The 21,801-nt window shown below is 36.3% G+C and overlaps 1 protein-coding gene and 1 long non-coding RNA gene across 6 annotated transcripts in view; both read right to left on the reverse strand.

Moving 5' to 3' along the window:
• LOC141376089 (uncharacterized) overlaps window positions 1–21,801 on the reverse strand; it is a 1,000,182-nt gene that overhangs the window by 264,724 nt on the left and 713,657 nt on the right. The window lies entirely within an intron of this gene.
• The window catches only part of pard3bb (par-3 family cell polarity regulator beta b), a 679,872-nt gene that overhangs the window by 229,705 nt on the left and 428,366 nt on the right, over window positions 1–21,801 (reverse strand). For all 5 annotated transcript variants that reach the window (XM_073912548.1, XM_021478865.3, XM_009304543.5 and 2 more), the window contains one exon: window positions 18,073–18,282. In XM_073912548.1, coding sequence (XP_073768649.1) covers window positions 18,073–18,282 — 210 coding nt within the window. The remainder of the gene's footprint in view (window positions 1–18,072; window positions 18,283–21,801) is intronic.

Here is a 21,801-nt window from a genome sequence, read left to right on the forward strand (position 1 = left end):
TCAGCTGTTCCTACACACATGTGGCGGTCAAGCTTCAAAATAGTTCAGCTTTTGCCACTGTGTGGATTTATACTGAATGTGTGTCATGGTAAAGAATACAGTAATATGCTGGTATTAAACTGCACTCTGACTACTGTAAAATTGTTGATAAGCCGTGGTGGGCTGTTCTCTCTGTTTCACGGTGAACGTAGTTGACCAATTAATGCATTTTTAATGCATCATAGGCGCTTTTTAAATCTTGTCCCTTCTTTGCAGTGTATTTGCAGTTTCTACACAAGAGCATCCTCTGGCCTTTTGAATGTATTAACCACTGATCACAGAGCCATGTTTACCTGACAAGATGTGCATGAGCATCGTAGATTTTGCTTATTAGTGATTTTCAATAAAATTTGATTAAATGTACAACCTTACTATCAATGCAGGAAATATTAAATCTTATTTACTTTTATCTATTTAGAGACTGTTTGCATTATGACTCAAGTGATACTTCAAGTTCTTTAGCCAATGCATTTTGCCTAATTACTTTTCACACCTACCCTTTCTAGCCACCTGCTTTTAATGGGAGCATAACCAAATAAATAGGGAAAAATACATATTTCCATTAGCATTTATATTCTATAAGCTGCACTAATTTATATACCCGCTTAGAAATGCCAGAACATAAAGCCAACTGGCTGGCAGATTTCAATTTTCACACAGTATGTACATTAAAACTGCCATGTCTAGTGTGGCCTATATCTTGGTTGAAGTCATGGAAATATAAATGATCTCTGCACAGATATTTTTTTCCCCAGCTAATCTGCCTTAGAGCATCAAAAAGTTGCTCACATTATCATTATAAGAGGGAAAAAAAGGGCGTGTGATGATAACTGGACAGAAAGAGAAGGAGGAAGAAAAAGATAAGGACTGGATGGAAAAAAAGTGAAAAAAAGAGGCTTGGGTAACTGAGGAACCTGCTGACACAACCATCTGTTACTGGCTATCCACAGTGGAGCACGGTGTGTGTGTGTGTGGCGATCAATCGTTGCTGCATTATGTGTCTGTGCTCTGAGGTTTGTCAGATGGCGGTGGCGGTGCTGGGAGCAGATGTACGTTTACCAGGCCGCCTTGGAGAGTGTGTTAAAAGAGAGATGAGAAGACGTGCAAAAAAGCATCAGTCTTTCATAAGCCTCACAGCGACCGTCTTACTAACCCTCCACTTGTTGCTCAGGGGAAGGTCCCGACAGCCCTGAACACCGTGATTTATTGACGGTTAGTTGAATCTTACAGGACAAAATATGACAAGGGAACAGACAAAGAAATTAGAGAGTGAAGACATAAGAGATTGAATGAAAGTTTACAATTGTTGGTCAACCAATAAGTAATTTTTTTCCCAGTGAAGAGATTAATATTTTACTTGGCATAACTGTTTTAGGGTGAAACTACTTTAATAAACCAGCTGATGCTTAGTAAACAGTTTTACACTGTAGTGCTTTTTTTTAATGACTCATTATGTGTAATATCACTCACTTTTAGTTATATTAGAATAAAAACATAAACAAAAATTCATACTAAAATCATATATTTGGTAGCCCTTTATTTTGCTGGTCCATTTGAGTATTAGTATTTTGTCTTCTTAATATCTGCTGATACTGCTCCTTCAATAGACATTTAACTGACTATGAGAAACTTTGCAAGTACATGTAAACTTATACTAACACTAACCCTTAACCCAACCTAACAGTCTACTTATAATCTAATGAGAATTAGTTGGCATGTAGATGCAATGAAACTTAAACTCAACAATCAGACTATCAAAATTGTTATGACCATATGTTTAAGCTTGTCTACTTAGCTTAGACAAGTCCTTTGTATAGTGTCTTGGATAAATGGAGGGTGGGGGTGCACTGGGCTCAATAACATTGTGAACTGTTGAATTGCTTTCCTATTCAAATCAAGTGTATAATGTAGTGTATTATAGCCCCTCACGTCCACTACGCTCAATTAACTCTTGACAATTGATTATTCCCAGAACATCAAAATCAACTGTGGGTGCTAAATCTTTTTTCATATCTGGCACCCAATCTCTGGAACAGCCTTGCTAGCACAGTTTGGGAAGCAGACACACTCTGTCAGTTTAAAACTATATTAAAGACACATCTTTTTTGCATTAGCATACACATAACACATAAATTATTTTGAAATCCTCTAAAGGATTGGTAATCTGCATTATTTAGGGCAAACGGAGCCGGGAACACTTCTCTACAGACATTATAATTTGAACAGGCATCTGCACTTATGCTTATCTTTTTTCTTATTCCAGAGGTTTCCATAATCCTGGACCATGCTGTATTCTGAGCAGCTGCTGTGGTGGTCATGGAAGAGTGGAGAGCATAAGGCTGATTCCTGTAAGACCCCAGTGACAGACGAGTCTTCGCATTGATCCTGAAGGGCCAGCTTGTACACCAGCAGGTGACCTCTCCTACCTGCAGCTTCTCCACGATGGACGTCCAGTGTTCTTCAGCCTCCGGTGCCTGACAGCAGCTCTGCACAAGAAGTTTGGCTATAGGAGAAATGGTCATGCCCAACCAAGCCTGGTTTCTCTCGAGTTTTTTTTTTCCTTCACCTTCGCAAATTGGTGAAGTTTGTTCCTCGCCACTGTCACCACTGGCTTGCATGGTTCGGGACTTGTGGAGCTGTGCATGATGGATATCCTCTTCAGTGTTCTCTGAACTCTTAGCAGAGAATATTAAACCACATTGAAATTATCTAAACTGAACTTTACCTCTGAAAACTGAACTACACTGTTTTGATCTGTGAAGCTGCTTTGACACAATCTGCATTGTAAAAGCGCTATAGAAATAAAGATTAATTGAATTTAAAAAATTCATAGCACTTTTCACAACAATTATCTTTCCAAAGCAGCTTTACAAAATTAGCAAATTATTAATGGTGTTAAGTATACGGTGGAGCGATCAAGCAGAGTCACATTTAACCTGCCATAATACAATATATTGTGTACTTTATAACAAAAAAGTGCTATTTGTGCATATACTATATTTTCAAGTAGGTGATCTGAACAACACAATAATTAAAAAAACATTATGTGTATTGTATATTGCTTAAGAGCTTGTGCTGTCCTTGAAGTGCTTGTAGGGTTGGCATAATCTTTTAACATGTCGCTAAGTGTTCTCTTCCAAAAAAAGACTGGAAAATACCACAAGGTCTTTCGCAAGAACTGTTTTTAATGTATCACTGAAATGACCTCATTATTAGCAATGCACTGAATTGCCTTGTTGAATTGTTGAATGGAACCGTTTAGTCATAAGACAAAACTGCAACCAAATTCTGGAACTGGAACTAAAATCTTCATGAGTCACTTCCTCAATTGTCATTTTGCACTTGAATGAGGCACTAAACCCAGAATACCTCAGGTTAGGGTTTACTTTTAACTAATAACTATGGCACTGGCCTGAAAAGTGTAAAAAAAAACAGACCTTGCTTTGATTTGGTGGTCATATATTCATTTATTACATTCAATATGGCTCTAAACCAGTTTCACCTTGGAGGACAGAGATAGTGTAAATAAAACAATAAGAATACCATGCAAAACTCTCTCTGAACCTCGCCTACACAAACTTCAACTATCGGGTTCGAGGACAAGTCTGTGGTTTAGAGGCTTAGTCCAAGGCCAACAGCAGCATCCGTTTCCCCACGGCCTGGTTTCTACACAAACAAACGCCGATCCGCTGTTTAAACTAGCATTGAAGCAGGCGGCTCGGTAATGACTGTATAGCCGCCCTATTATTCAGAGACACAGAGGAACCTCAAAGGCCTGTTCCAGCTCCCACTTCTCTAATATGCATCAGAAAACTCTTTTGTTCGGACCAGCGCAAAGACTTATTGTAAATATCAATCCGCGAAACACAATGCCGAACGCTGGGAGGAAAAAAAAAATGGTGAGAAAGGATAAAGGAAAAACGGAGAGATATTTCCCATCATGCTCAAGTCTCAATATGAAAATGCTTTAAAAGAGCAGGGCTTGAGGACTTAGAGAGCAGTACCTATGCTCTGAAAGCCTTACATAATAAAGCTATAATGACACAGCTTTGAGCTCAGTGAAATAATGAAAACTATTTCAAAGGGAAATAAATCCCATGCTTAAACGCCTCACTGTTTATCATCCTCACTGATGTACAGGCTTTGATATTTATATGGTTTGTTCTGCATAAGAGAATACCTCCTAGTAGACTGCATCCTTATGATTATTTCCTTAGGGCAGGGGTTGAAAATCAAGCCTTGCAACTGGAATTTACAGGTATACATGATCTATATTCAGTAAAGCAATGAGGCAAATCTTAAGCGTTTCAGCCAAAAATTGGCAGCCAAAGCATGGACTCTAAAAAAGTGTCATGAGGTATCTAGTTGCAAGATGTTAGCAGAAGATCTTTGTAAAGTAAACCCACAGTATTTTGAACTTATCCGACCAGCACATATTGCAGATGCTCAACTTGAAATACTTCTTCAAATCATTCCTGAACACTGAGTGAAGTGTGTAAGTGTGAAGCACATTATCTTGCTGATAAGAGGCCACTTCAAAAAGGGGACCTTGCTTTCAAGGTCTCCAAAATTGTTTAGGTAGGTGGACAGAACAACACACTCCATTCCCCAGCTTGTCATCATCCTTGTGCCATTGACTGAGGACATAAAGACTCATTTGGCCTCCTTTCAATGCTTTCAATGCAGTGTCCATTGAAGGTGCTTTCAAGAGTGTGGGATGGGATCATCGTTGGTTCTCTGATTGGTATACACAGAAGGGCGCAGACCTACTTTGTGTTGTGACACATTATTCATAACTATTGGTGAAACTTTGTATGATTTAAGAATGTCCCATAGTGAACTGTTAATTGGCTTGGGTCGAATGGGATAGCTTTTGTTGCCCTTGCACATTGAAAAGCCTTGAGCTTTCATCACTCTGTTGATTCTTTGTGGTTTGCTCCCCTTGAACCACTTGTTTGTAAATTCTCACCACTGCTGACCGGGAGCAACCCACAAGCCTGGCCCGTTTCAGAAATGCTCAGATCCAGCCGGCTTATCATACAGTTTAGGCCTTGTCAAAGTTGCTCAGATCTCAATTCCTGGCCATTTATCTTGCACACAAAACAGTAAACTACTCAGATATTAACCCTATGGTATCTGAGGGTGTTTTGGGGCCTTTAGAAATTCCCTGACATTTAAATCAGCAATAAAAGGAGGTGTCCATGTTCACTTCACATTTGACTGGTCATAAAGTTTTGGCTCTTCTACTGTATGAATTTCTTTAGTAAATATGACTACTGTTATCTTAGTTATTTTTAACCTAACATTCCTTTCAAACTAAGTTTGTTCACTCTGCAGCCATAATAAAATGTTTTAAGCTAATATTTATATGCAAAAACTATTGTAAGGACTTTTTTTCTTTAAATCAACAAGAAAATCTGACATATTACTGTGCCTTTCAATTTTTTTTTTTTTTTTTTTTTTTTTTTTGTATTTAAAAAAATGAACAAATCTCAGACTAGGCCAGTCAATGTGTATGTGAAGTACTAAGTGCACATGCTCCTAACTTATAATAACTGCTGCCAATACCTGATTTGCTATTTTATTTAACTTGAACTTTATAAGTAAACTTTGTGGCCTATCTATAGTCTCAGGTTTATTCTTTAATGTTTAAATATACTACACACATCAATCCTTCAAAAAGTATTATATATATATATATATATATATATATATACTGTGTATATATATATATATATATATATATATATATATATATATATATATATATATATATATATATATATATATATATATATATATATATATATATATATATATATATATATATTATATTTATTATATATATGTTTATTTGGACATGTGGACATGTCAATATCTACATCTATTACGATATTACAATATATCTAAATAGCTGATTATTCAAACTTCAGAATATTTGGCAAAAGTATTTTTAGACTGCTCAAAACCTGGCCTTCCTCACTCATGTGGTCTGTAACTGGCCATTTTTAGCCAGCACTTGCTACTCTGTATGCAATATACATGGGAGTGTACCGTGGGCAGCCGATGGATGTGCTGTCTGATGTGGAGAGTTTCACCATTGTGCCCTTGAGCAGGACACTTAACCCCAGGTTGCTCCAGGGGGATTTGTCTGTGTAATAAGCCAATGGTTCATGCCATTCGATGGCAGCACTGTGTGAATGTCACACAAGCAAACTCCGCCATAAATAAAGAATCTTAACTGAGCTGTTAAAGGGACAGTTAACCCAAAAATTAGCAGTTCTGTTATTATTTACTTAAATAAACAGATGCACCAATGCTGTTTTAGTTCCTTTAAGATTTTTACTATTGGATAAAATATTACTAAAAAAAAGGTCATTTTCATATGAGGCACATGGATAAACAATTAGGCATGTAATTTAAAGTTTTCAGAAAATTGATGGGAATATTTATTAGACACTAACAGTTTAACTCTTACACAATACTTGATTGTGAAACACGCTTAACTGCACTAAATGTATGCTTTTAATGTTCTCAAAATCTAAAATATAATAATTTAAAACTAAATAAAATGCAACTAATGTTGAATTTAGGGTTGTCCCGATACTGGAATTTGGTACCAATTGATACTTAAATTTTAAAAACGTCCATTTCCAGCTAACATTTGAGTGTTGTTGAGCACACTCTTAAACAGCGCTGATTTGCCAATGTGTTTACATGCTCAACAGAAATGACTGTGGTTGGCTGTGAAGGTCATCAGTTCACCAAACTCACTGCTGTTTACTGAGTGTAAACACAGATACAGGGACACTGGAACATTTTAAAGTCATGTCAATTACCTGGGGCCTCATGTATCAACGTTGCGTAGGCACAAAAAATTTGCGTATGCCAGGTTTCACGCTCACTTTGGATTTACCAACGATGAAATGAATGTAAGAAAGTGCGTTGGTCCATGCCAACTTCATGTCTGGCGTACATGCATTTCTTGTGTGTTTGTTTGATTTCTATTGGGGACTCCTAGAGGCTATTATGTTAAATTGCACAATACAAAGTATCATTGAGCCATGCAATGGCAGCTTTATGCGACGTCATCATCTGCATGTCTAGCAGGTTTATAAGGTTTCCATACCATACAGTTGACCAGCCAAACATTATAGCACAATTTGCACCGATCGCTGGTTTTTCCCAATGTAATCGGAGCGATTGACTGCACGCACATTGCTATAAAGGTGCCATCTAAAGACGGATATGCATACGTGAATCAGAAACATTTCCATTCAATAAATGTGCAAATAATATGTGATGCTCAAATGCGCTTAACATAATACACACACTTATTAATGATTCCTACTTGTGTTCCTCGTGATGAAGAGCAGGCAAATTCTGATATGTAATGGGGAAAAAGAAAAATAAATTCATCAGATGCTGGATTCGAACCTGGTTCAGGAATGATGTGTCAAAACATGGAGCCATGTGCTTTATGAGCTACGCCACATGCACTGCTGAATTCTGCTCAACTATCACTATCCAACGAGACCCCACTGCATTACCGCGTCAGCTAAACTATTTTTTTTTCTTTTTTTATTAATTCCGGAGGACAAACTAGCAAATAACACCACTTTTCTCCAGTCTACCTGGCGCACCTTCAATTCACATTCTGTTCAAAGTTGAAGCTTTTTGCTTGCTTTTGCCATTGCTTCTTCGTTTGATTTTGCCAGAGTCATTATCATATTCATATGAGGGAGGAGGCAGGCAGGGGTTTTGTGCTCGTGCATGTTGCACTCAGTTTCACGTTCATTCGGATGTACAAAAAGAATATGCAAATATGGGATTCGGCGTATGCAGCGTTTTATACATCAAAGTTTTTTACTGCGTACTCACAAATCTGTAAGTGTGCGTATGAATGTTTTAGTATGATTTCAATGCAAGTTTTCATACATGATTGCCCTGGTTTGTCTTTGAGCTGGCATAAAAGTGATCTGCTGATGAATTGCAGCTTTAAAACGCTCTAGTGTCCCTGTATCTGTGGTAACTTGCAGCAAACAGCGGTGAGTTCGGTGAACTGATGACCTTCACGACCAATCACAAGCATATCTGTTGAGCATGTGAACCCAATGGCAAATCAGTGCTATTAAAGAATGTGCTCAACAGCGCTCAAATGTTAGTGGGAAATGGACGTTTTTAAAATTTTTACTATTGATTGAGTTTTAGTACCATGATCATTTCCTATACTTAAGTGCAGTTAATAATACCAATAAAGCTTTAAGTTAAAGTGTAATGTAACCATGTTTAATACAATTGAAAAAAAATGCAACTTATTTTGACAAGTTGATTAAAGGGTCGATCACACCGAACATGCTTTTCCTTGATGAGAATGCAAGGTGCACCGCATTTTTTTGTTAAAACTAAAAAAAATATATAAGTGCACTGTGCTTTTTTTGTCGCTAAGCAACCACTGATTATTATCGGTCAACTCTATTGCCAGACAGACTTGCTCCCTGGCTTGTTCCTGTAAGAATTGAAATATTGCAAATATTCTGATATCTTTGACAATTCAAATCATGAGCTGAAAACAGAGACTGGTGACTTCACAACCCACCAGGGAGGAATGCGGTAAAAACCAGTTCCTGCTGCATTTGCATCTGACTATGCTGAGACTCAGCTTCATCCCCCCAACTCACGCATATGGTCATTTCAATGTTTGAATGTTTTAGATTAACCAAACTGACTTTAATTATCATGTTTGATATCATTTGAAATGTCTCAGTGCGATTGGTACAATGGTCTCATTCTCTCAGAAATATACATAATCAGAACAATAAATATATAACTTCAGGCATCTTTTGAACCACTGTGAGGGGTGTGACTTTTACACTAAGTGTGAATGCCTTCTTTGTTATTCACACCCCCTTCCTTGAGGGAATTCTTGGATTATTTAAGGCAAGGTTTGAGAAAAACTCAGCGCGATTCTGCCTAACCAGATCAGCCCATAACATGGCTTGTTCCATGTTATGTATATTTCAAAGTCAGGAATGCATCTTTTTCATCTTGGATTTATCTTTGATAATTTGATGTTTTGTATTGATCGTTTATGAATTGACTGATTGAATTGGCATAATACATTTACCTGACTAATAAATTGTTATGTTTTGAATGATTCAAACAGAGTTCGTGTTATTATCTTTAGTAGATTGTGGTAATTTCATAGCACCACAAGCCCCTGTTCAGGTTAGTAGCGGACTAGAACACGGTAGACGGAGCATTGCGGCACGTTACACGATGTCTCTAGAGCTCCGACTAACAAATTGGCATTTATTCATGTATACTTAGGCTGTAAAAGGATATCTAAGGGGATAGTCCTTCACCCGATAAACTTTTAATACTATTTAGATAGTATAGTGATTATTCAAAGTTACTACTAGTTTAAGTACGACTGGTCTGCTTAATTCTATAGTAATGATCGTTATATGACTAAGGCCCCGTTTACACTAGTGCGTTTTAGTTTTAAAACGGCGTTTTAGAATGAAAACGATCCGCGTCCACACTCGCGTTTCACCCAGCGTTTCTGAACTGCTCTCCGTCCACACCAAAACGCTGAAAACGCACATCACGTGACCACACACACACTCTTAGGCAAGCGCTGTAGCCAATCTACCCAGATGAGAGCTGTGCTAGTCGGACTTCTCATCAAGCATCTCCCGCTGGATCTAACCTCACTATATTTATTAAACGGAATATTTCTTTCATCTTGTTGTCTTTATTTAACATATTCATTGGACATTGGAATCTATTACTTGTTCTCAGGTAACGTGTTTTGGCTAAGCGCAAAGATAAGTTAATGATTAATGTAAGCACGTACATTCTGTATATTGACTGATCGCTTGCCTTTATTTCCTATAATGTATAAACTTATTGTATGTTATACTTTTATAATGGCCATTATCGATTAAAACTGATATTCAGCAAAGAGAGGGTGTGTTTCGTATTTTCACTGAAATTGAAAGGAGGCAGTTGTTATCGGCTCCGTTTTGTTATAAATATGCACACAGTGAAGATGACGCTCATGCAGCACGACGCCTCAACATTTTTGCTGTCTGTTTAGTTGTTAATATTAAAATGAAAATAGGCAGTTCCTTATATCATGTTTACATTTTATTGTTGAGAAAGTAAAACAACGTAGCCAGGGTGATGTGAATGAAGTTATAAAGTACACTGTTCCCTTTGAAGATTTACCCGTGTCCTCGGTATAGTCTGTTTTCCATATCAAACTGAGAAGAAGAGACTGCAGCCATGATCAAACTTGCGAAGTTTTAACTTACACGGAGAAGATGCAGGACTGAACTGTGTGTGTTAGGCTACTTAATATTCAGGAAAAGCCCCAATCAGAGAGGCGAATGTCTGCAGCCCCGCCTCCGTTTTCAAATGTCTCCGTTTTCCATCATCCACACTGAGACGGAGCAGTTGCGTTTCAGAATGAAAACGGCCTCTCCAGCGTTTTCGAAACGCTCCGTTTTCGGCGCTCGAGAACTCCGGCGTAGTGTGGACGGATGGCGTAACCGTAGCAAAACTTATGCGTTTTCAAACTAAAACGCATTAGTGTAAACGGGGCCTAAATAGCTCTGTCTGATTTAGGAGGTAGCAGACCTATGGGGACCGCATAAAAAATATCCTAATCTGAGTAAGTAGGGTTCTGCCTTTTTAGGATAGCGGTCAATCGCCCCTGTTTAGTGACCAAGACTGACATGCTTGTGCTTAAGATATTGTATACTCGGCCGGTACAAGATTCAGGATGTTATAGAGATCCCAATGAACGAGAATAACATAAAATGATGAACCGAAGAGAATATTCAATCATAATCTAAAATAATGTGAAAGGAAACAAAATAACCTTCTCAATGTTTTATAATTGGAGTCAGATAAAACGAGGATAAACATATTAATATTCTAAACCATCTCATACTAAAATTGGAGTCAGATATGAGTTAAGTTTAATATAAATCAACATTGTGCACTGGAAAGACCGAACATGCAGTGAACCTTCATCCACCAGTGGACACCGTCATTGGACTAACTGGCTGGAGCCTACATTCCTTTTTAATAATATTGTGATATTCACCATTTGTGAAGTCATACAGCTCCGGATAAGTTAATAAAGGAACCACATGGACAACACAAATACTGCTCTCATCACAACAGAAACATTCAATTATTTGATTGGACAATGAAAACACAATGTGCTTTTTCTGCTCTGACTTTTTTTAATTGCAGGCGCATAGAGCGCAACGTCAAAAACATAAGGCGCAGCAGGCGGTTAAAACGCATAGCATGCAGAGTGCATAAGCTGCACGCAAAATGTTCACGTACACAATTTTAAAAAGGCAAAAACACATCACAAAACAGTTTTGGGTGTGATCGATCCCTAAGGCGAAAGTTAAATTGTTTAAAATTCACATTAGAACTCTAGTCGAGTGTTTGATTAGAATCCTTCTGTAAGATGATTTCAAAGTCGTGTGGTTATTAGTCACACTAAATCAACGAAGGCAGTTAAATATTTATTTATTCAACAACCACTACAGGGATTTCCTTGCTTTCTTATTCAGCATATTTAGAGTTTTCACACCAAAGAGTGCCTTTAACCTTAGGATGGAGCTCTCAGCAACTTGCTAAATTGTGACTTTGATTTAATTTCTAGTATTTTTAATATTATTGTTAATCAAAAAGGCATTTAAGAAAAGCTTGATAAACATGCATGGGGTAACACTTTCATTGAGTCTATTTATTTACTTTTGTAAATTTAAATTTATTCAGGTTTGGAAATTAATTTCAGTAATATTATTGACAAATATTAAAATGTTCATATTATTTATTTACAATACAGTTTGTAAAGTAATATTTTTTGTTGTCTTTTAGTAGATATTGCTTTGTTTAGTAGATACTGCTTTGTTTACCAATCAGTTGCATCTAATTGGATTTGCATTGTAAACACTAAATAAAAGTTAAATGTAATTTTTTTTTTTTACTCGATCCATCAGGATTTAGTTACGATAACCCCAAAATCGTTCCACATAAATCCACATATTTTCTCAAAATTCTGCGCAGAAATAGCTTAAACTGTAGCAGATTTTGTCTAGCCTTGTCCATTGGTTAATGTTAGTTAATCTATTAACTAACAAGAACAAACTACAAGTAATACATTTATTAAGGTATTTATTCATATTTGTTAATGTTAGTTAATGTTGTTAAAGTTAAATAGTTAAGATAACTCACAGAGCATTAAATATTGTTTACAAGCGCAAATTTGGATTTTAATAATGCATTAGTTAATGTTGGACTATGATTAATAAATGCTTTTTAAGATTATTCATACTTTACATTATTAATGTTCGTAAATGCATTAAACCTTAACTAACGAACCATTAGTGTTACCCATGCATGTACTGTATACAATCACATATACAGACACACATAGTGGTTAGTCACAACATGATATTCAAACTGTTCTTTGAACACATGCAGATTATCATCACACAACAGGGACAGTAATGAGAAGCGAGAGGAACACTTTGTGCCTAATTACTGTCCTCAGTAATTAGCAATAAGCTGCTGCTGTTTTCTTGACCAGCAGATCTCTCTGTCTGTGTGTGTGTGTGTGTGTGTGTGTGTGTGTGTGTGTGTGTGTGTGTGTGTGTGTGTGTGTGCGCTGTGCACCAGTAAGTGTATGTGTGGCATCTCCACATCATGGTAAACAGCAGATGTAATCACATGTCGACAAGCAAATGAAAAAATAACCTGATAATTTGCGCTAATGAGTTTGTTTTGAAGCTGCGAACTCAGAACTAGGTCATTCCGAGTTGCACTGTCGAACCACATCTAAGTTAGAAATTTCAGAGCAAGTCTTACAACAGAAAAAATCTAGTTTTATCTTGATTTCCATGAACAGGAAATTCGAATAGTGAAATGAGATGTGTGCGTGTCTGTGTGCATGAGACGTGATCTTAAGTCTTCAGCTGTGCCATATCTGTTGGCGCTGACCATAATGAAGAACCCCTCTCCTCTCTCACACTCTCTCCTTCTTTCGCCACATGTCTGTAGTCTGTCGTCTCACGGAAGGGCCAATTAGGCCGGTGTGTGGGATGAGGAAGCACATGACAGGGACAAAGCCAAACACTTTACTCTCAATTACTCTCTCTCAACAGCCACACTCTGACTTCACTCGCACACATACACAATCACTACAAATACTGATGTAGCACCTGAGTCTCATCATGTTCAGATACACACTTACTGAAGGCAATGGGGAACAAAGGGAAAATAGCAACTTTTAAAAAAAATCTGTGTTCTCTTATTAATATTTGTTTTATTATTATATTCTATTCACACTACCATTTATTTATTTATTTATTTATTTATTTATTTATTGATTGATTGATTTATTTTTAATGAGTAATTGTATTCAACAAGGATGCTTTAAAGTTCAACATCTATTTATCCGATAATCCTAAAGCTGATATAAGTTAAAAAATGACCCAACTGAGAGTACAGTTGAACATTCTTTGGATTTACAATGCATAGCTTTTTTACAGTGCAAGGCTTAATTTTAGTTGTATTCTTTAAAATTCGGTTTTAAAATACTTAACTTCCATGCAAGGCTTAAAATACAGAGGAATAAACTAATCATACATGCTTATATTTATTTTTAGACAACATGGTACCAATGATTTAACTTCAGAAGTTTTTGAAAAAAAAATATTTGATGAAATAACTCAGATTTTCAATCACAACAAATCTGAAATAATTGTAATCAGACAGTTATCAAATAAAACAAATATATGCATTTTTTTCAAACATACATAATTATCCAGTATCCAGAAAACCTGAACACTATCTGAAATTTTTTTTTTGAATAATATATATAATTAATTACATTTTCTCTAATTTTAAATAATTATCGCGTTTAAAAACAATTAACGCAGTTGCAGGGTTTTTTTTTTTACTACCTGTTGTGGTGGACGTGTGTTCAACATGCAAGAAATGTGGATAAGACCAAGGAAGCACTTTTTGAAGGCAAGTTTTAGGATAAAACAATTAGTTGCATCACAGGTTATCCAGAGTTTCAAGCAACTTCAGGTGTTTCATTTTTAACTTTCGACTTCTGTTGTAAGTTGATATCGCATGGCGAACAGAAAGAAAATCCTCCGCATTTCATGACTGGGTGTTCCTTTAAGGTAATAAAATCGCTGCTTAGGCTACATGGTAGACTTTTAATAAGAGTTTAATCTTAATCATATTAAAATCGGAGTATTGGTGTCTTATGTGAATGTACTCAGAAAGTCTCTGGTGAAGACGCGAGCTGTCAAAGACAGGGCATTACTCTGCCTTCCAGCATGAGCCCTCCATGTTTAGCGTGTTTCCTCATTAAACACAACGAAAGCGTTTACTTCGCGTTGTTGTGTCAGAATCCTTGAGAAATACAGTAATACTTTAGATCGCTTAGTTTAAGCAAATTTGATGAACCCGATCATGCGTGTTTAATCTGAAGGGAGTCGCTCCAGCGCGTTGTGTGTGTGTCTGTCTGTGTGTCTGTGTCAGGCTCGTTGAAGGGTGTTAGGGGTGGAGTGAGCGACGTATCTGCGGCCCCGTTTACACTAATGCATTTTAGTTTGAAAACGCATAAGTTTTGCTACGGTTACGCCATCCGTCCACACTATGCCGGAGTTCTCGAGCGCCGAAAACGGAGCGTTTCGAAAACGCTGGAGAGGCCGTTTTCATTCTGAAACGCAGCTGCTCCGTCTCAGTGTGGATGATGGAAAACGGAGACATTTGAAAACGGAGGCGGGGCTGCAGACATTCGCCTCTCTGATTGGGGCTTTTCCTGAATATTAAGTAGCCTAACACACACAGTTCAGTCCTGCATCTTCTCCGTGTAAGTTAAAACTTCGCAAGTTTGATCATGGCTGCAGTCTCTTCTTCTCAGTTTGATATGGAAAACAGACTATACCGAGGACACGGGTAAATCTTCAAAGGGAACAGTGTACTTTATAACTTCATTCACATCACCCTGGCTACGTTGTTTTACTTTCTCAACAATAAAATGTAAACATGATATAAGGAACTGCCTATTTTCATTTTAATATTAACAACTAAACAGACAGCATAAATGTTGAGGCGCCGTGCTGCAAATATGAGCGTCATCTTCACTGTGTGCATATTTATAACAAAACGGAGCCTACAACAACTGCCTCCTTTAAATTTCAGTGAAAATACGAAACACACCCTCTCTTTGCTGAATATCAGTTTTAATCGATAATGGCCATTATAAAAGTATAACATACAATAAGTTTATACATTATAGGAAATAAAGGCAAGCGATCAGTCAATATACAGAATGTACGTGCTTACATTAATCATTAACTTATCTTTGCGCTTAGCCAAAACACGTTACCTGAGAACAAGTAATAGATTCCAATGTCCAATGAATATGTCGTTAAATAAAGACAACAAGATGAAAGAAATATTCCGTTTAATAAATATAGTGAGGTTAGATCCAGCGGGAGATGCTTGATGAGAAGTCCGACTAGCACAGCTCTCATCTGGGTAGATTGGCTACAGCGCTTGCCTGAGAGTGTGTGTGTGGTCACGTGATGTGCGTTTTCAGCGTTTTGGTGTGGACGGAGAGCTGTTCAGAAACGCTGGGTGAAACGCGAGTGTGGACGCGGATCGTTTTCATTCTAAAACGCCGTTTTAAAACTAAAACGCACTAGTGTAAACGGGGCCTGAGAAGGGGTGTGTGTGCACGAGACGTACCTGAAGGACAATGGGGGTGAGTTGGGTGCGACATACCTGAAGTGCTAGGAGGGATGCGGTGGAGAGGGGTGTGCAATGTATATAACGACCGGTTTGCGAGAGATTATCATTCATTTGCAGGCATTTAGGAGTCTCTGTGCATTTGCAGGATACTTTTAGTCTTAGCAACTGGATGAATGTAAAGGAGGATTAAGCTAAATTGTTTCTACTCTATAATTCTCAACTCACAGCAATAGAACTTTCCAATGAGTGCAACTGTTTGTATTCAATAGTTTATTATTATAATTTTCCATTTTCCATATCTGCAATTCCTGTATTTTGGCATTTTTTTGCAGTCCACTTAGAATCCAACATGGAAATCAATGTTGTTTTATTGGCATTGATTGTTTTGAAATTCAAATGGCATTAACATGCCTGTGTTTTAATTTCTGTAATAAATATGGCTGTCAAGCCGGGATCTTGATAGTTTTTTGTGGGTATGTTGTTTACATGAAGAAATCTGTGTTGCAAGTAAAACAAAAATTCTAATAAACAATTATATTTTGAATTTAAATAGTTTTTGTCTTGCGTTTACATTAGTTTTACATTTGAATAGCCAAAATTACAAGGTTCAGTATTTTAAATGTGATAAATCGCAATTAATTTAAAAAAAAAAGTGCGATTAATTAGTTAATTTTTTTTATCGAATGAAAAAACTAGTTTTCTCCATACGTAACGCCTGGCATTTACTACAAATAGTTCAATTTGAGTTTCATCAGACCAGAGAAGTTATTTTCTTATGGTCTGAGAGTCCTTTAGATGCCTATTGGCAAATTCGAGGCAGGGAGTGGCTTCCGTCTGGCCACTCCACCATACAGGCCTGATTGGTGGATTGCTGCATAGATGGTTGTCCTGTAAGGTTCTCCTCTCTATCCAGAAGAACGCTGGAGCTCAGAGAGAGTGACCATCAGGTTATTGATCACCTCCCTGACTAAGGCCCTTCTCCCTCGATCACTCTTAGATAGCCGGGCAGCTCTAGGAAGAGTCCTGGTTGTTCCAAGCATCTTCTACTTACAGATAATGGAGGCCACTGTGCTCATTGGAACTTTGAGAGCAGGATAATATTTTCTGTAACCTTCTCCAGCCTTGTGCCTCGAGACAATCCTGTCTCTGAGGTCCACAGACAATTCCTTTGTCTTCACGGTTGGTTTGTGCTTTGACATGTACTGGGACCTTACATAGACAGGTGAATGCCTTTTCAAATCATGTCCAATCTACTGTATTTACCACAGGTGAACTCCAATTAAGCTGCAGAAACATCTCAAGAATGATCAGTGGAAACAGAATGTACCTAATCTTAATTTAGAGCTTCACGGCAAAGGCTGCGAATATATCTGTACATGTGATTTTTCAGCTGTACACACACATTGATAACATTTGATATTTTAATTAAAGTTTAGGTCATTTAGTCTTTTTTCTTCTTTAGTTTGTTTTTTTAATTGTTCAAAAACTCACATTACCTGTAATAATGCTTCATTAAATGTTTTTAAAATGTGTTTCAGTACAGTAAATATAAACATTTATATATATATATATATATATATATATATATATATATATATATATATATATATATATATATATATATATATATATATACTATATATACTATATATATATATATATATATATATATATATATATATATATATATATATATATATATATATATAACATTTATTTTAGACCTTCAACATTCAAATTGTAGTTTTACTGCATCTTAAAATGGTATTAATTGATTTTTACTGTATTTCTAGCCAAATCCTACCAACTTAATGGTATAAGCTTCTGACAGAATGATAACCTTGGATAAAAATATCACAGTTCTATGGTATCACAGTATTAGGATTACTGCTCTTAAATAAGTTGTTTTTAAATTTATGGGTTTATTAAAATAAAATAAAATAAAATAATCCCCTATTAAACAATTAGCATTTTTTATGAAACATGGGTTTCATAATAGGGGATTATTTTATTTTATTTTATTTTTATTAAACCCAAACCGTGGTAAGCCTTGAAACTGGTTATCATCCCATGCCTTAACTTAAATATTTGCTTTTTTACTCTCTCCTTTTGCTAAAACAATATTTATATCATACTATAATTTCCTCTTATAGTTTTATTTTTCGTTACTGGGCCAGAAATAGAAGCTGTGACTTTTAACTAAAATGTATTTGAATTTCTGCTTACCGTCATCATCCTCTGGCGGTCCGTCGTATGATTTGTCGATTGCTGCACGGAAGCTCTCATTGCAGCCCCGCCCTCTCACTATGTGTGGGCGGGGCCTGTGGAAGGGCAGCAGCTCGTTCTTCTTGGCCTCGGTCATTGCAGTCTGTAGACTCTCCAGTGAGCTGGACTTCTTCAGGCCTAACGTGGGGCCCAAAACCACCCCACCGCTCACTAACAACACAAAATGAGGGGAAAAAAAATAAAACAATTCAATAGCAATTCAGTAGTGAGAGTGCTTTCCAACTTGTCAATAAATTCAGAGCAGATTAAAAGTTTAGATTTTAATTAAACTTATTTTCATGTCAGTTGTGGGTACACCATTTTTGACTATTCATTTGATAACTCTGAAGTTTAAAAATACTACATATGAATACATGTAGAAAATATAAAGTTTACAAATTGTGCATTTATTAAACTAATTTCATTTTTTCTTTTATTGTTGTTCTTTTCCACTAAAATATCTAAACATTAACTAAAGATAAATTTATTTAAGAAGAAAATAGGAACACAAATTAGGTATTGCATTATAAAAAAAGTACTTACAATAAATACGTTCTAAAAACTAAATGAGTCAAAAGGTCAGGAAATGTGTTCATTTTTTTTTTGTCTTAATCAACAAATCCTCAATTACGAAGATTTTATTTTCTTTGAGATTTAGTTTACACGTATCTTGATTAAAGAATGGTTAAATTTTGTTCTGGAAAGCATGAAAACACTAAGGATAAGGATAATTTTGTAGGGTATGTTAATAAAAAACATACAACTTTAGTAAGTTCAGTAAAGCTAGTTAATTGTGTTAAAAAATATTTAACTAGGTTATGGATAAACATCACAAAAAATTCACAGAATGGATTAAAAGTAAATACTGCAGAAAAGATGAAATGATTGGAGACTGACTCGACCTATCTACATATTCCCCCATTTCCAGAGATTTAATAAAACAAACCATTCTCATATTGATGATGGTGGATGCCTTTTATGGATGATTTTTTCATTTTTTCCTAGTGTCTTTTCTAGAATAATATGTTAATTATTAAAACAACTAGTTTTAATATTTTTTTTATTAAAGAATACCCTCCTTTTTCATTTCTTTTTTATCTTCTCCTTCTCTTTTTTTATTATTGTTGATTTTCTTTTAAACTGAAAACAAATATGTAAATATGATTGTGATGTATTATATTGCACATTTTTGTTATATCACAATAAAGAAAATGTTCAAAAATGCAAATATTGTGCCCTTTGTACAGAATAAAATTAAGCATCTATTCTTGAAGGCATGCTCAACTTTGAAAATGAATATAATAAAATCCCTATTTTAATATGGCTTTGCACTTTTTTGTCTCAAGAAAGTAAAGCAGCTTTAACACAAACAATCTAAAACAGTTATGCTCTAAAATTAGCCCCCAACAGGTGAAATCCACAAAGTAGTAAGCTTTTTTTTTTTTTTTTTACACTTATTATATATGTTTTAAGGCTGTAAAACCCCTCACTACACACTTTTCTTAAAGATGAATTGACATTTTCACACATTTCTCTCTTGTTTAAACATTTGCGTAACTTCTACATTTCTTTAGCATGTTCAGAAGTCCAACTTTTAGTTCAATGATTAGCATTTTTCCCAGCTTTATGGTGCTACCGCAGGTGCATTTGATGGTGCAGAACATTTCGTCAACATTATGGGGTTTGTTGGGGAGAAAACTTGCAAACATACAGTACAGCACTTCAGAGTCACACAGCTAGCGTTGAAGATTTATGTAAATTTGGCAAACTGAACGCATTCTGTACTGTACAAGACACAAGGTCTACAGCCAATCAGGACGCAGAACACAATGTGCAGTAAAAAATAAATAAAAAATCTGCTCAACTGCGAAACCATGAAAGATGAACTGCATTATGGTGAGGGACCACTGTAATTACAACTTGAATGAATGAATGAATGAATGAAAGAATGAATGAATGAATGAATGAATGAATGAATGAATGAATGAATGAATGAATTAATGAATGAATGAACGAATTAACAAACGAATGAACGAAACAACTATTTTTTTTCCAACCAACCAAACCGAGCACAGATATGCTAATCTAGTTCCAGCACTTTCTGAGTGCTATCATTTGCTTCTGTGCTAATCAAACAAGGTGACTCGATAGAGAAAACCAGTGCATTTCCTTGAGGCATTCTAGGAAAAAGACAAAGCAAAATGTTAATAATGTCTGAAGTGAAAAAAGGTGAATCTAAGACAGAGCATATGTATGTTTGTGAGTATGTGAATGATTGTAAACTCTCTTTCTCTCTCTCTCCTTTAATGAAAATGACTTTTTAAACATGCGTCTCCACAAGGAATGATGGATGAGAGCTCAATCCCAACACTCGTTTCTCCATCAATCAAAAGCACCATCTCTCTATCTCTCCTGCATTCCTCCATCCTTCCTCTCATCGACCCCACCTTCTCCAAACATCTCCAACACCCAGAACCATTAGCTAAAATGCTGTGGCTCCCAGAATGCATTCATGAATCAGGAAATCATGGTATCGACAGGTGGTGCGGCTCGCTGGAATTCCAATCAGCCTGGCCTGCTGCTGCAACCGGCCTCCTTTTTTGTTTGGCTAATGGTCATTTAAATGAAAGTGGAAGTGGGATCAGTCCTTTAATCTGTGCGGCCTCCAAACAGCCAGCGAAGGCCAGACAAGATGAGACCAGACCTGCACGCTTCTGCTCTCAGGATTATGACACTGGAGAAATTTATGCACATATCCTTTGGAAAATGGGACACAGAGAGAGAGAGAGAGAGAGAGAGAGAGAGAGAGAGAGAGAGAGAGAGAGAGAAGGGGAGAAAGGGATGATGGATGGAGAAACTGAGTTTCTATGTAACAAGACAACAGATGCTGCATCTTGAAGTTTTGAAAATTAAAAAGAGAAGATTCAGGGTGCTTTTTTATACCCTACTTTTGTTTTGGAACCTGGCACATTTGCTCCTTTAGCTCGGATTATTTGGGCATATATGAAACCTGCAACTGCGCTCTGATCTGTGTCAAAACTATCGGTCCAAGATTAGCTAAATGGGGTGGTCTCAGATCAGTTGAAACAAACTCTAGACTGGTTCTGTTGTAGTAAGAAAGCAATATGACTTAATAAACTAACAAACCAACCTATATCACAGTGTATTATGGATATGTAATATAGGCATGTACATGTTCACTTGTCACTTTATTAGGTACACCTCTCCAACTGTTGGTTAATAGAGAGAAATTTCTACCGGTAAAAGTGCATTTTATATTTCGAATATAAAAGTGAAAGCATGCTGTCTAATTGTACTATAGTATATATGTATGTGTATATATATATATATATATATATATATATATATATATATATATATATATATATATATACATGTGTGTGTGTGTATATATCTATGTATGTTAGTGGTAGTAGTTAACATGCTGCATTAACACAAGACTCGATAAAAAAAAAAAAATATTGCTGTTAATCTATTCTCAAAGTTGGGCAGGGAGCTATGATGACTTTCACCTTGATATTTTAGTGCAGATGTAAACCTGACTGGTGAGCCGTTTGACAAAAAAAAAGTGCCCTTCTGAATCAAATCAGCAGGATGCCTGACTTTAACTGCAGTTTGGCAATTTCACCTAAACTGGCACGCCAAATGGAAAGAAAAAACTTCCACATT

Source organism: Danio rerio, chromosome 9 (assembly GCF_049306965.1).
Source record: "Danio rerio strain Tuebingen ecotype United States chromosome 9, GRCz12tu, whole genome shotgun sequence".
NCBI lineage: Eukaryota > Metazoa > Chordata > Actinopteri > Cypriniformes > Danionidae > Danio > Danio rerio.